At 38.7% G+C, this 18,048-nt stretch overlaps 1 protein-coding gene across 5 annotated transcripts in view; it reads left to right on the plus strand.

Annotated features, from left to right (window-relative positions):
* The first annotated feature begins 4,972 nt into the window (after nucleotides 1–4,972).
* fam13a (family with sequence similarity 13 member A) overlaps nucleotides 4,973–18,048 on the plus strand; it is a 48,318-nt gene continuing 35,242 nt past the window's right edge. For 4 of the 5 annotated variants that reach the window (XM_065957174.1, XM_065957182.1, XM_065957175.1 and 1 more), the window contains exons 1-6: nucleotides 4,973–5,324; nucleotides 8,243–8,452; nucleotides 10,239–10,416; nucleotides 12,768–12,915; nucleotides 15,340–15,423; nucleotides 15,976–16,059. In XM_065957174.1, coding sequence (XP_065813246.1) covers nucleotides 4,988–5,324; nucleotides 8,243–8,452; nucleotides 10,239–10,416; nucleotides 12,768–12,915; nucleotides 15,340–15,423; nucleotides 15,976–16,059 — 1,041 coding nt within the window. In that variant the 5' untranslated portion in view covers nucleotides 4,973–4,987. Of the gene's footprint in view, nucleotides 5,325–6,216; nucleotides 6,269–8,242; nucleotides 8,453–10,238; nucleotides 10,417–12,767; nucleotides 12,916–15,339; nucleotides 15,424–15,975; nucleotides 16,060–18,048 lie in introns of all 5 variants that reach the window. The other variant, XM_065957190.1, reaches the window with a different exon arrangement.

An 18,048-nucleotide genomic window follows, 5' to 3' on the forward strand; every position in this document is an offset into this window, starting at 1 on the left:
ATGGTTTTATTACTCCTAAGGCCAACCCCCCAGTCCCCGGTGCTTAGAAACTCCCTCCTCCTTTTCATTCCTCACTTACAGGCAGACGAATACAGCAGGCAGATTTAAAGTTTGGGGTTTTAACCCTTTAATCACATGACCGGGCCACTCAGCCAATGGGAGAGTTCGGCTCAGATTTCAGCCCAGGAGAAGAGAGGGGAATAGAGAGGGAGGAAGAGAAAGAGGCAAGTACTAATCTGTGCTCATGGTGTGAGCAGCACAGAGGCTGCCAGTACATACAGCACTTAACTCTCTCCTGACGTGGATTACTTGTGCTTTATTTAATTGAGAGTGCTTGGATGGCACTTTTTAAAGGGAAACGTATTCCCAACACTGGGAAAAGTTCAAGAGTTTGTCCTGGAACAGAGTGAGGAAGAGGAGGGAGGATAGCAACAGTTTTTCCTCTCATCTCTGCCTCAGCAGGCGTTTCTTCTTCTGTGGAAGAATGGGGGCAGGAGCTCTGACCATCTGTGTGAGTAGAAGCTACAAAGGCTGAGTTGGCACAAAGATTTCCTTTTCAACCTGTGATTAAGGGCTAAAGAATGCATAATGGGACTGTGCTATTCAGTGTTAGTATCTATACACCTTTTTGAGATGTATGGGTTGATGTTTTATGTGGTCTGCTTAACACAAGTGGCTTTCTTAAAACTCCCAGAAGAGACAGAAACAAGCTTCCCGTCAATGATTTAAACCTCACTCACAAAATAAGTAACTACCGGCATAATGATGAAAACTTTTGCTTTCAGCCAAAACAGAGACAGCAGATTCACTTTTAGGCAGCCCTATGTTCAGTCTACTTCCTTATACGTCAGTATTACTGTACAAGAAGAGAAAGGGGAGTTAGCTTCATGTTTCCTGCCCACGACTGTCATATTTTCTGCAGTGATCCACTACCTCCATGAGGTCATTTTCCAATTTCCACTAAACTTTCGTAATGAAAAGAGTCTTTTTGAAGGAACTAAATTACTTAAACACTCAAGAATGTGTGGACTTTTTAAACTGCATGGCTCTAAAAGTAGTTTCCCTGTCTTGAACAGCTGCTGCTTCCAGGCCTGTGGAGCTTTTGCTTCCATGGCCACCCACATAGGGACAGAGACAGGGGGGGGAGGGAGAGGGGAGGAGGGCAGGGAGCAAAGGGACACATGCTTGGGCTTGCAATCCTCTTTATGAGATGGGTAGAAAGACACAGGAAGATGGCCTGTTTTACTTGTGATAAACTTCTTATTAAGAAGATGTTTTTGCTCACTTAAACCACTTTTTTTTTTAACAACAGTATCTCAAGCTTACACTTGAAGTAATGTTATTCTAAAGAGAAGTAAAGAGGCAGTCATTAGCTCCCAGAGTCTCTCAACAGTCAGTGACAAAAGCCTTCTTTGTCACTGTCAGAAGGTGGAGTGTGAAAATATTCTAAAGTCGAGAGAGGTGAGGAAGGGATGAGGACTATTATGCTAATCTCAGCAGACTGTCTCCATAAACAATGGAGGCAAATGGGAATCATCAGTAAGTGTTTCCCTTCCATTAGCTGTATGGCTTTGGATGTCGAGGTTCCCCTTCACAAAAAAACCTTGCTTTTGACGTGTTAACTCTTCAGAAGAGGGATTCTATGTTGTTAAAGACACTCAAAGGGAGGAGTGCAATGTATTTACAACCTAAGTTTATAGATTTTTTTTTACAACAACAAGCGTCAAAAGCACACGTATGTGTTTGCAAGGGAACCTACCAACAACTGAGTTCAACACCTACATTAACACTTTTCTTTGGTGCTCAGGTGGGAACACAGTCTGTAAATTGTTTCTTTTACATATTGTCTCAGTTGTCATAATTTTAGAATGTGACTCTTTGTATTAAGTTTTAATTAAGAAGAATAAAAAAAATGTGGACACCCTTAAGGGATTGTTTACATTTACTATTTGTTTTTTTCAATTGTTTAAGAGCCTTGTGGTGTTAATTGTCCCAACCTGAGAGGGTTTTCTGTTTGTGCACATTTTTCTGACTTTGGTTGGAAGATGCTCACTGGGATGTTGGCCTGGGACAATTAAGATAATACTTTATTGATCAGCAGAGGAGAAATGTAGTAGAGGGGATATTCAATTCTTCTTTTCAATTCATGTGTTCCTGATATAAATGATTCTGAAGGCTGATAACTCAATATTGTTATTTCTATGAGAATGAACATTTTTCTTGTATGATTTGCCTTTTGTTGTTAGTGGAGATCTTTTTTTTTTTAAGATTTATTTTTGGGCTTTTTGTGCCTTTAATGGATAGATAGGACAGTGGATAGAGTTGGAAATCAGGGAGAGAGAGAGTGGGGAATGACATGCGGGAAAGAAGCCACAGGTGGGATGTGAAACCGGGCCGCCTGCTTGAGACGACAGCCTCCATACATGGGGCGTGCGCACTAACCACTGCGCCACCAGCGCCCCTGTTAGTGGAGATCTTAACAAATTAAATAAATTGCATTGCTAATAAGAAAACAAGTGTGTGTGCGTGTGTTTGTGTGTGTGTGCGTGATTGTGTTTGATAGTAAAGACAGATTTAGGGGGCATCTGTTCAGTAATGCCCATCACAGTCAGAGCTAGCTCAGACCAGCTTAGCTCTTTAACACCTGCATGAGTAGTAGTACTACTGGAGACAGTTTGTAACACTTTGCTCTAATAACTCTACTGTGACCGTATTGACAGTATTACCAAACATAGACTGTTAAACTTCTACAGTATACGTGAAGACTGCAATATATTCATTTTCATTTAGCCTGTTATCAATCCTATGCATCATCAAGACATCACAGATCACAAAAGTTGATGTATGGACTTTAAGGTTATATTACTCAATCCTTGACTAAAAGAAAAAATACAAAAACCTAAGAACGCATGAAGCTCTAACTAGCCACACTAAAATACACTCTGTAACAATTTCAAAGCATCCACCCAAGCATGAAGCAGTCAGAGTCAAACTTTAGATGTACTAAATTACCATAACACATTCATAAGGAAGTGATTCTTTAACTGAACCTGTCAGAAATGAATAGATGACATTGACAGTGACACATCGCCTGTGCAAGGTCCTCTGAAGCATTTCTTATTTACGCTACCAAAGCATCTGTCGAGGTAAAGCTCTTGCCTCCTTAGCCCTCTCTCGACCATCTGTGAGGGGGGCTTTAATCAGCTGATCTCAGTGTGGCTGCATGTCTGAAGCAATTCTGTCTACTGTTGACTACATAGGAAATTAGCTCAAAACACATCCACTTTAGCACCCCCTTCTGCCTTTCTAATATAGAAATAGAATATAGAAAAGTAAACCTGCTACGTCAATTTGAACTCATTGTGGGTAAATTATAGCTTTAGGATTCTCATGTCAGTGCGTGGGTCACTTCACTCGTCTTAAGTGGTGAACTCTGGAATAATAACAATATGTCACATGATGTAGATGTAGCTATGACGACCAGATGAAAACATGCCAATTCCAGAAAGTATGCCTCTCCTCACAGAGTGTCTGAATCCTGCTCATGGTTTGTGTTTCTTTGCTTTTTTTTGCTGCTCATTTACTGCCTACACAAAACAAAAATGCATTATGCTGTAGTTAAATGGGGCAAATGAAGCAGTAATCTTCCCTTCTCTGTATTATGTTTGCTCATTGAAGAGCGATTTCTGTGTACACACATTGTTTACACTCAGAGAAAGACAGTTGGAGTGTGTGTGGTACAGTCTGTGTACCAGAGATAGAGACAGCATGTGGCACTGTTTGCCTAGAAAAGTTATCAGATAAGAAATCCTGAACAGTTGGTGAATTGAATCACTAAATTAATACCTGGGCTTATCCAAAGCGGATAATGGATTCAGAGTGGCAGCTAAAGACAGCAGAGATGTAACAGAGTGTAGTGCGATAAGCAGCTGCAGTTGTTGAAGATGTTCTCTATCTCTGGGCTGCAGTCAGCCAAGCTGCAAAATCTGTAGTTCTTCTGGCGTCAAGGGCCATTTCTCACATATTGTTGGCCCTGAAAAACATATTTTTTAGCTTTGATTTCTTGTTTCCATTTTCTCTTTTGTTACACCAAAACTACAGTGGCATCCGAGAGAGAGAGAGAGAGAGAGAGTGCAAAAGCTGTAAAGGGATAGGATACGTTTCTAAGCATTTTTTTTACTCAGATATTTTTTTTCTAGATTATTATTTTAGTAGCTGGTTGCCTTTATTTGATAAGAAAGCTACAGCGAGAGAGTCAGGAAATGTGGGGAGAGAGAGTGGGGTATGACATGCAGCTAACAGCGACAGGACCAAAAGTTGAGTCCAGTGCAACGAGGACTGAAGTCTCTGTACATGGAGCACCTGTTCTTCCAGCTCAGCTAAACCAATGCCCATATTTACTCATATATATTCATTTAAGTTACAGCTGACAATTGGAAGCAAAGCAAGTTTCACATTTTGCAAAACGATTAAGTAGTATAAGGACAATATGCTGCACATCTTTAACTTTTACTTTAACTGTACAATGTAAGCTCTTTGTATGTATTCCTGCCTCAGATGATCAAATCATTCTTTAACAGATACTTAATACTGGGGTATTTAATGTAAGTATGATACTGTATTAAAAAAAAGTGTCACTTTGAGAAGCCAGCCCTTGGATGCTTAACTCTGAGTTCTTACATTAACTCCATGCAGTCCCTTGTTTGCTGAAAAAGCCTTCGAGTAAAAAACATTTAATCAGCCAATCTTTTATATCCACATTTAAAATCCTGCCAGCTTTGGCAAATTCTGAACATTGCCTTTTCATTTTTTTAATCCTAGATGTCACCTAATCATGCACATGTTCTGTCTATTTGTGCAGGACTGTCACCCTGGCACTGCCTTAAACGTTGCATGGTAACTTGATCTTTGTCGTAGCAACACATAAATGGCCAGCCCTCCACTTCCTCTCAGCACATTGTGTCTCTTAAGTGTATAGCTTCTGGAGATGCGCATTTATGGATTCACTATCATCACACGTACCTTTCAGCCTGTGGAGCAGAGTGAGCCTCCCTCTTCAAGGACAGGTGTCTCCATGGTGGCTTACGGGATGCCGGCTGACTGTTACTCTCTGCTATTCTCCCTGCAGCACAATAAGACAGCTGTGCAGGTTAAAGAAGACATGAAGAAGATGGTCCATATACCCATACTACGACCAAGGACAGTGGCAGCCAAGCATATCAAGCTGTTTGGAGCCACCCTGTCTGAGCTGAAAGACAAGGGCCTGATGGAGGACAATGTGCCCCTAGTGCTGAGGAAGATGGTGGAGTATCTTCGCAAGCATGGTAAGGAAAAACACACACAACAAAAAAAAAAACACACGCTGCCATGGGAGTAATTTGGGGATCGAACCCTGACCTTCCAATCGAAAGATGACTGGTCAGCCGACTCTAGCACTGAGCTACAGCCACCCCTGCTTATTGACTATGGACTTGTTAATGTCCATACACAATACATTTAGATTTTACCAGCATTTTAGGACAATTCACAATCAATTTGCTATTTATTGAACTATTTTGCAATGCATGCTGATGTGACAAAAGGATCTTGAAGTTGTGTTTGGACTGTTTAGTACTTTCCTGTTTCTTTTAATATACAGTATTTCCATTATAAAGTGGTACAGTACTATGAAAACACTGCACAAGTTATCCAACCCAGTTTACCTGTAATGGAACATGGAGATTTATGTAATGCTATATTGTTAAGATGTAATACACTGCTCACGTTTCTCTTTGTAGCAACAGCTATTCTGTAGGTGTGAATTGCAACTTTTAATTTGACACACAACAGGAACATTAACATTGTAAGTATAGAGAGAAAAATATTTCGACATTAATTTCCTATCACATAAAAAAAAAATCTGAGCCAAGAGGAGTCAACCAAATACAGTAGGCTGAAGTGTGACGGCGATTACTCTCCAAACATGAAAGGCAAATAATAGATATATATAGGTCTACTTCAGAATAAGAAAGAATAACATTCATTGCAGCACAGGAGTCATTTTAATCTGCGGTATGTGCTCCCATCATTGATGATAATAAAAACGTCAACAAATGCCAATGCAGACTTGTTTCTCAATACTATAATAGATCTTAAAAACCACAATGTACTGTGATACAGTGCTTGGTAATGTTGACCTACTTTATCAGCTGTGTAATTCTGCAGTTTGACCAATAGATGTCAGTGCAAGGATGGATCTCCACTATGACTCCTGCAAGTAGCTCTACAGGTCTCTGTATGATTTTTTTACTATAGTTTTCAATTTGAATTCATTGCTTGCTTGTTAGGCTATGTCAGTGCAAAGGTAAATACTGGCAATTTCAATTATGACGTCAAAGCTATCATTACTATTACTTTTCACTACGAACTATCTCCAAAAACTGACATAAAACAGAGAATAAAACTAAATCACCTGCTGAACTTTAAGGTCTAAGTTTGGGCTTTGTTAGACGAGGTGTTTGCCTCCACATCGATAATAGAGTTCAATAGATGAATACACATTACAGGGAAAATAAGTAAAAGGCCGTACCTCTTACCACAGACTGCCTGTTTGCTGCTCCAGATATATCCCACGTTTTTTTAAGGAACTATTTCTTCAGCAGAAAGTAGTTCCAAATTACTGCTCAAGGCGGAGGATTATTAAAACCATTAAATTTAAAAGGCAGTTTATTTTAATATGCAACAGGTAGCTTAAAACGTAGGTATATACTACTACACCTAAGTTGTGTTTTCATATCACAAGAGTAAAGTGGTGAAAATGAAACCGCTTGAATATATTGTAATTGGATGGATTGAAGACCACCAAAAGGAAAATGCGTTTCTCTTGAAGTAACTAAGGGTTGTCATGGATACCTACACAACCAGTGCCATATAAGGGCACTGCCGTACAACTACACCGGGATGGACAATGGGTCAGTGAGAAAGCAAAATTTGCCTGCAAACGTGAGCTTACTGACATTTTAGTTACGAATAGTACGCTTACCATTGTCCAGTATCCACTCCTCCGTCCAGTGCGACTGAGAGGAGGTAACGTTTCGTGAAAGCTTTAGTAAGGTAGCATACCCGCAAGCTTAGCGTTAGCGAGATAAGTGAGCTAGCTTGTGAATGACTTGTGGATATCTTAAACTACTCATGGCAGGCATTTCATATCTCTGACAGCTCTCTCTGATCTCTGCATCATTGTTCAAGGATATAAATGGTCTAGAAAATGACAGAAATGCCAAGATATTCACCAAACAATAGGGTATTCTTTAACAATAATAATAATAATAATAATGAACACCTTGTACTAGTAGGGAACCAGCCTGATGATGGTTGCAGGTGAACACACTGGATTCAACATGCAAGACAATTCAATTCAAAAAACTTTATTTGTCCCCTGGGGGGCAATTCAAAGGCACACAGAGCAGTAAATTAACAACAGTGCAAGTAAACAAAAATATTTAACCTAAATATGAAGTGTCAATTTAAATACAACTTAAAGCTTAAACTTAACTTAAAAATACAAAATATAAAAAGAGTAGATATAAGTGGACAGTGATCGGACTAACAGATGTAAACAGAACTATGTGCAGTAAACGAGAAATAAATATATATATACAGAGCTATGTGCAAGTAGGCAAATACTAAATGATAAGTTAATAAGGTGCATGGTGAATAATGGAACAACAGGATTAATATATACAATATAACTGTAAAGGTAAAAATGAGATAAATAAAGTGACCGTAGTGCAATGATGGATAAGAAACAACAGGAATAAAGTAACCAGAACTGTATGAATACTGAAATGGAAAGGATAGAATAAAGTGATGTAGTGCATGAGACCAGATAAAGCAGAGGCTAGGAGTTGAGGAGCTGGACAGCCCTGGGAACAAAGGTTGCTCTTCTCCTCTGTGTCCTGCAGCAGGTACAGTGTACATGCAAGACAAATGGTCAGGACAAATAATAAGAAACATTCATCTGGAGACCAATATCATTTAATTCAAATATAATTGAAGTTTAACCAGGTGTTGTCATTATCCAAACAGGGAATGTTACCATTTTTAGGTCAACTAATTTATTTACCATTTTGTTCTTTCATGAATGTTGAAAGTCTGGCTCTGAATATAATTTTTTTTATTCAGATTATTCAGATTCAGATATAATTACGTTTTTTGTATAACCTTTACAGCAGTTCACAGTTTATTTCTGTTTTTCCTTCAGCCTTGCATCAGGAGGGCCTGTTCAGAGTGAATGGGAATGTACGTGCTGTGGAAACCCTCAAACAGCGGCTGGAGAGCAGAGAGGAAGTGGACCTTTTAGCTGAATCTGATTCATGTACGGTGGCCAGCTTGCTCAAACGCTACCTTAGGGACCTACCAGAAGGTCTGGTAGACTCCACAGTCCAACAGGCACTGGTTCATCACTACCGAGGTAAGAAAAAGTGGTTATATTTGTAGTTACGCGAACTCGTCCAAATTCTATCTTAAGTGCTTATCGGCCAAAGTATCGTTGGTATTTGCTTTTAGAAATATCATACCATCTTAGTACATCATGTTATATATTTTCCAATCATCGTGTGAGACCTGTCTACTTTCCATATCCAAGATTTGACATTGATACACTCATAAGTGCAGTAAATATTTAGGTCATGACCCTGATTGGATGATAAGCAGGGCTATCTTTAGGTAGCCCCCACGTACTGTTAGCACTGCAGTCATCAGCACCAAGCGGTGCATACATTTGTATGATTTTATTTTATTTCATACATCAAAAAACACATGTCAGTCCAACTAATACAGGTTCAATAAGACGAATGAAAAGAATGTTTTGGAAGGGGACCCAGGCATAGACCAAATAACAAGTGGAGCACAAGACGAAATACAACAAATGAAACTGCAAACAACAAAATTGTCCATTCGATTGGTCCCGAGCCCGAGCAACTGGTACATTTAAGTCTTTGGTTTTCTACCATAAGTTATGCGTGCTGAAAGTGGAAGGAAATGAAAGGCAATGTAGAGTTCAGTTCAGTGTATGTTTGTGAGAGAGAGAGAGAGAGAGAGAGAGAGAGAGAGAGAGAGAGAGAGAGAGTGATCTTCCAGGTCATAAAAGGTCAATTAAGTGATTTGGCAGCTGAAGCGTCAGTGGTTACTTTCCACATCCTTCATCTCTTGTTTTAATCTGTTTAATTGGACGAGAGTGACCATCATGGCTGCAGTATCGTTTTTTTACCCTCATAGACCTCATAAATATCGGCCTGTTTTGAGTCCTTTTTGGCTTGATGCTGCTTTGAAAACAATCTCTTTGGCAGAATAGGTTGCCAATGCCACCAAATAAATTATTTTAGTTACCGGTAAATTGGTAGAGCTTTCTTGCCAAACAGTTGTTTGATTTTAAGACCAATTGTGTCGAAAAACAGACACTTTTGAATATGGAAGTAAGCAGACTGTGACAATATAGACTTACAAAGTGTCCTCCATGATGTTAACAATGGTTACACATTCCAAAGGGTTAATTAAACTTACCTTAAGTATGAAGGAACAATATAATGATGTATGCCATAATACCATTAGGATTGAAACACTGTAGTGTATTTCCTTTTTAGGTGTTGGTGATCATATATTCTATCGTGTTGATTAAAAGTAAAAAATAATACGTCCCTATTTTGACAAATAATGATTTGCTTTAAATGCAGCAACAAGAGCAGCTGTGATTTCTCTGAGTCATTGTTTCCTGTCTGTCTCACTTCCTTAGTCTTGCACATACCAACCCTCATAACCATGCACACACTCACGTAGACTTAGACATGCACAAAGTTTGCATCACTCATTCATTCAGGATAAGTAGTCACATCTGTTTATCCAACTCTGACCCAATTATGTATCCCAAGTAATAGCATTAACATATTTTCATGCTCTTTACTCCAGTGCTCACATGCTGCCAGTTACAACAACTCAAGATTAGATATGACAGAGAGCAGGTGGAAGGCGCTATCACTCCTGCTCCAAAGTCAGTTCAGTTGCTTGTATCAGTCATCATTCAATTATTCCAGTGTTAATGTAATGCTGCTCTTCTCAGGGGAGCATTTAGAAAGATTAGACAAAAGCTTTTGAAACAAATGTTTCACTTATCTGAATGGGAAGCAACAATGACTGTAATTATGACATTTTGTAGGATGCGAACCACTGACCTGTTCTGATATTTTGTTTGGTTTTTGTAGAGGTTGGTGATGATGTTTCCAGTTCAGATATGAGAGACATTCTCCAACAGCTTCCAGAAGTTCACCTCAGCCTCCTCCGCTACCTCTGCCACTTCCTCACCCATGTTGAGTGCAACCACAAGGAAAACCGTATGACTGCCCTCAACCTTGCCACTGTGTTTGGTCCCAGTGTCTTTCAGTGAGTCAAACTTAAACTTATTTTTAGAGCCTGACTAATCCATATATAATAGTAAGCTAATTTGGATCTCTCAAAAAAATATAGATAAAAGTTTTTTGTTTTTTTTAAAGAGAATCAAGGCTGTAACAGTGTTGACTTAGTAACTGTGTTATCCCAGATTTTGTCAAGCAGGAGGTGCTCCCACTGTGCACAATGTGCACTATCCACATGGAAACGAATCCATGTAGGTTAAACATTTGCTATCTCACATGGATGTTAACAGAAACAGCATTTCTTTCCTCTAAAATCTGTATTGGTATCTCTTTCAGCAATTCCATATTGGTCTTGATCTATTTCTATTTGTAAATTTGTCATTCATCCATCATCACTTATCAGTCACCCATCTCTTTTAGCTTTTTATCAACATTTCAATCACAAGCAAATGCATAAACATCAAGCATCAATTGATTTTATGGCCACTTCAGGAGCCAAAACTAGCTATAAATTCAGCAATTTTACAAGTTTACATGGTGAACATGCTAGCAAGTAGTTTCCTAATAGCACATGCAGCAGGTCATGTCAATACATACAATATTCGCCCTCTTTAAGCTTTGTTTTTTAATACCAGGCTCTTTAGTTGTATAGTAATCCACAACTAAAAGTTTGTAGTTTTAGATAAACAATAAGACATTTCAGTTTGACTGCTAACAGTTTATCAGGGAAAAATATCAAGTGAAACCTTGTAGTTGAAGTGTTTTTTCAACTCTTCTTATTAAAAAATATATTTTTTGAAACAGGTCTACATCAGTGCGTCTTTGAAAAACATAAACTTACAGTCCAGAAAGTTCTGGAATGTTTTGTGTATTGACTGTGACCTTCACTGTGACCTTCGCGAGACGTGTTTTTGGAGCCTTTAAATAACATAGAAAGATAACTCGTTTAAGTCTGAGAAAACAGCCAGACAACAGATAGCCAAAGGTGAGGGTTTCGATCACCTTTCCTCTATTTCTGTTTGCTGCGTCTGCTGTGAGTATTAGCCATGGGATACATGTGCAGTAGCATGATTCATCCCTCAAATCATGCAGTGTGAGTCAGATAACAATTCACAAGTTAATTTTACACATACCAGCTGTTTTCTATATTTAAATAGTTTTCAATCAGTGAAGCCCCAAAATATTTCGCCTTTCACATGTTTATACTTGAAACAAAGGACATTGCTTCAGGTTTGGAAGGATATCTTTGTATTTGAAGTGCAGTCTCATCCGAGGAATGTCTTGCTAAGCTAATACAGAAAAATCAGAAGTTTACAAAAAACTAAATCAAAGTATTTCTATTGAAGTTATAGAATATGTTTTTTTTTAGACAGGAGCTATTAAGTCTTACTTTTGTTGGTCTCTGCCTCTCTTTGGTTCTCACTCGCTCTGTAAAACTATGTGGCCAGCAGGTGGTGTTGTAGCTCACTTGGTGAAGCTCAGGTTATTTCTGTACAAGTCTGCTGTATTTCTCACACATCCCATTTATTAACTTCTTTACATTTTGACAGAGCCATGTTGAAACTGCTCTGGTACTCTGAGAAAGAACTGACTGAAAATGTTTTGTTTTCTCTGAATCATGGATAAACTATTTGCATCAACCTCTGGAATCATGTGGGTATCTCAAATGTCACGTGATATACCGGTAGGTTACGTCACCTCAAACCAATTAAGTCTAGTGAGAGATTTTGAAGTACCGTAAGTGACTTATGACATGTAAGACAGTGTTGATGTTAGAAGCTTTTTGAATGTTACCATCACGTTCATAAATAAATGATGCATCAGTGTCTTAATGCGCCTCCCTCCAGCTGCTGAGCTAAGTACTGCTGTTCTCACCAGTCTATTTATGATGTGTGATCACTGGGCAGCAAGTTTTCGAATCATCCCTCATGATTAACTGGTGTGTTTAACCCAGTGAACCCTGCCTGGTAAAAAGATCAGGTCTCAGTGGGAGGAATACTACTAAAATTAACTGGATACTCTGTCATACTGTACAACCTGTTCTCTTTATTAGAGGTTGGTCGTGTGTGTGTGTGTGCGTGTGTGTGCGTGTGTGTGCGTGTGTGCGTGCGTATGTGTGTTATGTAATTAGTCCTACAGCCCAGTGTACATCTCAAACAGCTGTTCACAAGCCTCACACTTCAGACTTACCGCAGCGGCTGCTGTCAGTTTTGTTAATTAACTTACTGATGCTTAACTATTATTTTAGTATAAACAACATCACTGTCTGATATGATCAGTACTTCAAAGTGAAGGGGCAAAAAAGAGAACACTTAGTTTAGAATCAGATGAAATCTATGATGCTATGTGATTTATTTTCTTTTGTCTTTTTTTTGGCAGTGTGGCTCCTGGTTTTGAGGCATTGCAGGACCAAATCATCTGTAACAAGATCATGGTGAAGCTCATCCAGAACTACAGAAATATATTTGAGACAGACAGAGACGGAGAAGGCTGCCCAGAAGAACAGTCGAAACTTATTATTGTCAAGGTGTGGTATAAGCAACGGAGCACCAGATGCTAATATCTTTTATTTTGGTCTGTACTGCAAAGTGCAGCTGGTAACAAACTGTAGGTTAAATGTTGTGCCCATAAACTTATAACAGTCTTAGTGTCTGTGAACTCACTCTCTGCCCTTCTACCTGGACAACTTTACAAATATTGTCTTACATAATTCCAAGCTAAAATAGATTAAACTATTGATCTTATATTCCATCCTTGGAGGGAAGAGTTCTCCACAGGTGGCTGTTTTTGAGTCTTTGCTTTTTGATTTATATTTGCTGCTTGGATAGGTGATACCTCCATCGATTAGCTGGTTTTTGTCTGGTCTGCTGGTTTTCCTGGCAGTATCAAGCTGCTGCATCTACCTGAGCAGATGCAGGTAGATGCAGATCTGAATCTGAGGATACGTGAAGAATTGTGTAAATACATTTTGATTAAAATAAGTTCTCAGTATAATTTTCACTAGTTGTATGAGTGACACATCTATTTGAGAGTAGAACCAGAATATGTAAATATTACATTTTTATGCTGTTGTAATTTCTACGGCTGTCAAAATAAAATAAACTGAAGAAATTATCTGAAGAACATAATTAAGGCCTGTAAGATCTCCTTTAATAAAGAAGATCATTGAACAATTATCAATATGATGTTATTGTGTCTACTGATAGCTACAGCTATGTTGACAAGACAAGGTCAACCGACCTGCTAAATGAATGCATTCATTTTTAATGGTCTCCAAGGTGTCTCCCTGTAGTCACAGTGATTGGAAAGCAAATGGCAGAAATCACTTACAAAAAAAAAGCAGCAAAAAAAAACTGCTTTATATCAAATACTTTGCAATACATAAACAATGTCAAATCATAATAAAACAACTGCAAACAGACAAACGCTGCAAAACCAGCCTTCAAGGAAAATGCTCCAGACCGAATAGGAGTGCTCGTTGAAAAAGTGCTTTATTGACCCAAGCGGGTAAAGGAGATGAGGAAGTGAATTTATTGTTGGATAAGAATGTTGCATAGTTTGATGACAGAGAGTAATGTTAACTTTTCTACTACTAGGAGATTAAAAGTGAGTCCAACCTGGACTCAGACACTAGGGACGACAGAGCTGAGTGGGGGATCTGTTGGAGGCATCCCTGAGATGCCTGGAGCAAGGGCTATCTGCAGGGCAAACTGAGTTCCATTGCTTATCCACCCCCCCCTGTACTCAACATCAGGCATTGGGGCTTTTGACCGCCGGGAGGTTGGAGTTAAAAGGCCCCCAGGCGATTGCTACTCTATACAACCCTGTAGAAATATCTTGCATATTTTACCCAGAAAGAACATCACATGATAGCAAGCAAGGTCACAAACAAGGTATGCGCTTTATGCTCTGACAGTTCCAAAAGAAGCACACTAACCACCATCATAGTAGGTTTAAATTATTTTATAGCTTTAAAGATTGTATACAAAATGCAATTACACAGTGTAGCATAAGGTCAGGGATAGACTTGTAATCCAAAAAGGAAGTCAAATGAGAGGAAGATTAAGTGCAGCTACAGCTGCAGTATTTTTTGAAATTGTAAAACATTGTCAGAATTTTCACATTTGGAAAGAAATCCTTCGGGTCTTGATTGATGTTTTTGTTATTGAACCGTGATGGTCGCCATCTGATACCACAGTGGTATGACCACGATATAATCACGTGGATTTAGCTCCTCCCTTGTCTGACCTCACTAGGGCACCAGGTTGCTTCTCCAAACATGTTGACCATAATCACACTGGGAATATGGTTGCCATGTGACAAAATAAATGCTGGAGATGTCATTCATTTGAAAAATTGAAATAATCCTATGCAACCTGGGCTCAAGTTATCCGAGATCCAGATTCATTGTAGCAGTTGAATGAAATAATGACGTTTTTTGACATATACATATTTTTTAAGGCCATTTCCAATCACTAAAGTCCCACTTTGCTGTTTTGTGAATTCCTACAGGTCTCAGCAACACGAGACCATGCTGACCTACAGGAAACCCCTCAGTCAGAATGAGATCGTCTTTCACACAAACACACATACATGTACAAAAACGCATATACAGTAAATGTGCGGCCCACTGAGGCCCCTGACCCCCTGACCTTCATCTTGATGCTTTTGAACGCGGCACACGTGATCACTGGTGTTACTTTTTGCTACAGTGACAAAAAGCTGATGAGCTGTAAGTGTGCATCAAAGTGTTTATGGGTTGGAGGGTGCAGATATTCAACCTGTTAAAATCTCTTCTCCCTGCTGTTGTTAAGGCATATAGAAGAGACGCAAAAGTAGAACAAATACCAAAAATGACTGATTGTAAAAAGATAATTTAAAGCTACTGTATGTTTCATGTAATAGGCAGCAGGTAAAATTTCTTCTTCTTTTGTCCTTATTCTGGTCCAAGGAGACCAACGTGACAGAAGCAGACACAGAGACCTTACCCAGCCTCCCTGATGGAAAGACACCGGCACTGGTTCCCAGCATAAAGGTGCGTACTCAGCTTTCCTGCAGTCACGCCTGTATGTGTGCGTCATTGATTGTGTGTTTACTCCCCTGTTCTGAAAATCTTTGTTCAAGTCCGTCTGCTGTGAAATGCTGTTTATGAAATTCTCAGGTCCGACTTGCATGAACCCTTCAAATTCCCTTACATAGTCCATTTTAACCCCAACCGTGTGACCTGTGTGACGTGATTAAACAACTTGGGCATGTTTTGGAAAAGCTGTTTTCAAACACTAAAGCCATTTCTGCTTACGTCTGTGTCGTTTTCTGTAAGCTTTAGAGATATTATCAGTGTCAGCTGACCTGTGCATTCTGTCTGCAATGGTAATCAGGTCGCTCAGTGTGAATAAATGATGACCTTTTAAATAATACACAACTGACATATCTGATAAGTTATTTTGAACAGCACTGTTCATTTTTCTGCAGACCGAAAATATTTCAAGCATTCACTGACCCAGGATTGCTAAATATGGTACCAGCTTTATCATTCAATATTTTAATCTCTTCATTTTCATCTTCTCTCCTTACATTTTTCCTCAAGGATGAACCAAATACCCCACCAGAAAATGCAGAACTTCTGAGAAAATCCACTACAACTGCAAACCTGAGGCCGAGGAAAAAGAAGGTAAAAGAAGAAAATAACCATCATCATCAGAGAGATATTTTTTCTAGTTTAAATCCTGCCTTTGAATAAATAAGGACTTTCTGCTCTCTTATCTGCCATACTGCCTTGGTGCTGATTAGCCTGAGGTCATCTCTCAGACTGCCTCTGATGCTTGTGGCCTCGCAGCTTTGTCACATGATGTGATTTGATAAAGGCAATCTGCTGCAGGAAACAACAGCACACTTATTTGCAATAGGAAACAAACACAGGCTATTGTATGCACCTCTAACTGTGCTCTGTTATTTTACAGATGAACTCTGCAGCCACAGAAGCTGCATTTGGTCATGAATATGACAACAGTAAAAGAGGTTGACATTTAAGTTTGTGTTCATGAGGTAGAAATTGAGATAAAAAAGGGGGGACTTAATTCAATGAGTTTTATTATAAACACAATTTCAAGTAGTTCAATAAGCTGAATCAGGATAAATACATGGACTGACTGAAATGATCTCTCTCTGTTGTCTCAAAATCAATTTTCAACAAAAATCTTATGCCAGCATTGTGGTGAACATATCAAGACTTGTGACATTGAAGAGATAACGGAAACGCTGACTTCCAGCAAGATAAGCTCAACAGAGTAAAAACCTGCTGATGAAGAATGTTTTCCTACCTCAGAAAACACTGGGGGAAAAAGTCTGCTTCCTCAAAAGCTGGTGTGCAACCAAAGCTTAAGACTGTTTTTAAAATTCCTTCAGTGAGTTAAATCTTCAATCTAAGAGGTTAGATCCTGAAGCCCCACTATGTGCACAGGAAGCTAAAGACACTTCAAATAAAAGTTGTGAATTGCCTTTGGGGTTCATATTGGAAGCACTTTTTGAAACTGAAACAACTGAGGTAGACGATATATTCATTGATAGTGATAACATATACTGTATTGATATTCAATAAACATTTCATTATTGCAGTAACAAGGATGTTGGATTCACAAAAACACACAATGTTGTTAGAGTACTTACAAGGTGCTACAGAATCACCACTGAAAAATCAACATGCAGTACTTATAGGTGGTGCAACGCATTGCTTAAACAAACAAAGCTAAACAAAAGGACCAACTTTTTACAGTTAATTAAAGAGTAATTGTCAGATTAAGTCAGACTAGAATTAGAGATTAGCAACATCCTAAAAAAGCAGTAACCTGTATAGCAGATTTAATGCAAGACTAAAACAGATAATCTTTCAGCGAGGACATTTCTGTAAATAGATAAAGGATAAATGACAATATGTGCTTGTAAAATATATGACAAAATGACAGTTATAATACTCTCAGCACAGCAGCAATGGTAATATAACATTACCAGTTCTTAATGCTGTTAACATTTTAAGGATGTCTTTGAACGCTAGACCCGTCAACTTCATTATTAAACTTTTAATTACTACAGCTAAAGTTGAGAACAGCTTACTCCTAGTCATTCCTCACTTCCTGTCAAAACAAAAATATGTTTTACTCAAGAGGCTTGCTCAGATTTTTTTAAGTGAAGAAAGTTAAGAAATATCAAACTTTTATAGCTGCATTTCCCAAACAGTCCTGCAGAAATCTTGTCATAAAAACTATTTCCCTTATCATGACCAATACACAGTTGGACTTCATGCCTGCTACTAAGATACTACTCATAGTTAAAATGTTAATTTCAGATAGCTTGTTACCAACACATCTATACCAGAGTAAGGCTATCTGTTAGGCACCGTTAGGCAAAGGCTTTATATGTCCATAAAGTCTAGAGAATTTATGAGCCCCAGGCCAGGTCTAGTTTGAGAGAGTAGCCCACAACAAACACACCCACACACACACTCCAATTATAAAGTATTAAACCCATGTAGGGTAGCTGTTAGATTTATGATGCCGTCATTAAAAATCATGAATGTGTGATCAAAGGGGAACTTTGTTGAACATGCACATGCTTCTGGCACTCTAAAGAGTAAACATATCTGAGGCAGAGTATTACTATTTGT

The sequence above is a fragment of the Labrus bergylta genome, chromosome 1, assembly GCF_963930695.1.
Source record: "Labrus bergylta chromosome 1, fLabBer1.1, whole genome shotgun sequence".
Lineage (NCBI taxonomy): Eukaryota > Metazoa > Chordata > Actinopteri > Labriformes > Labridae > Labrus > Labrus bergylta.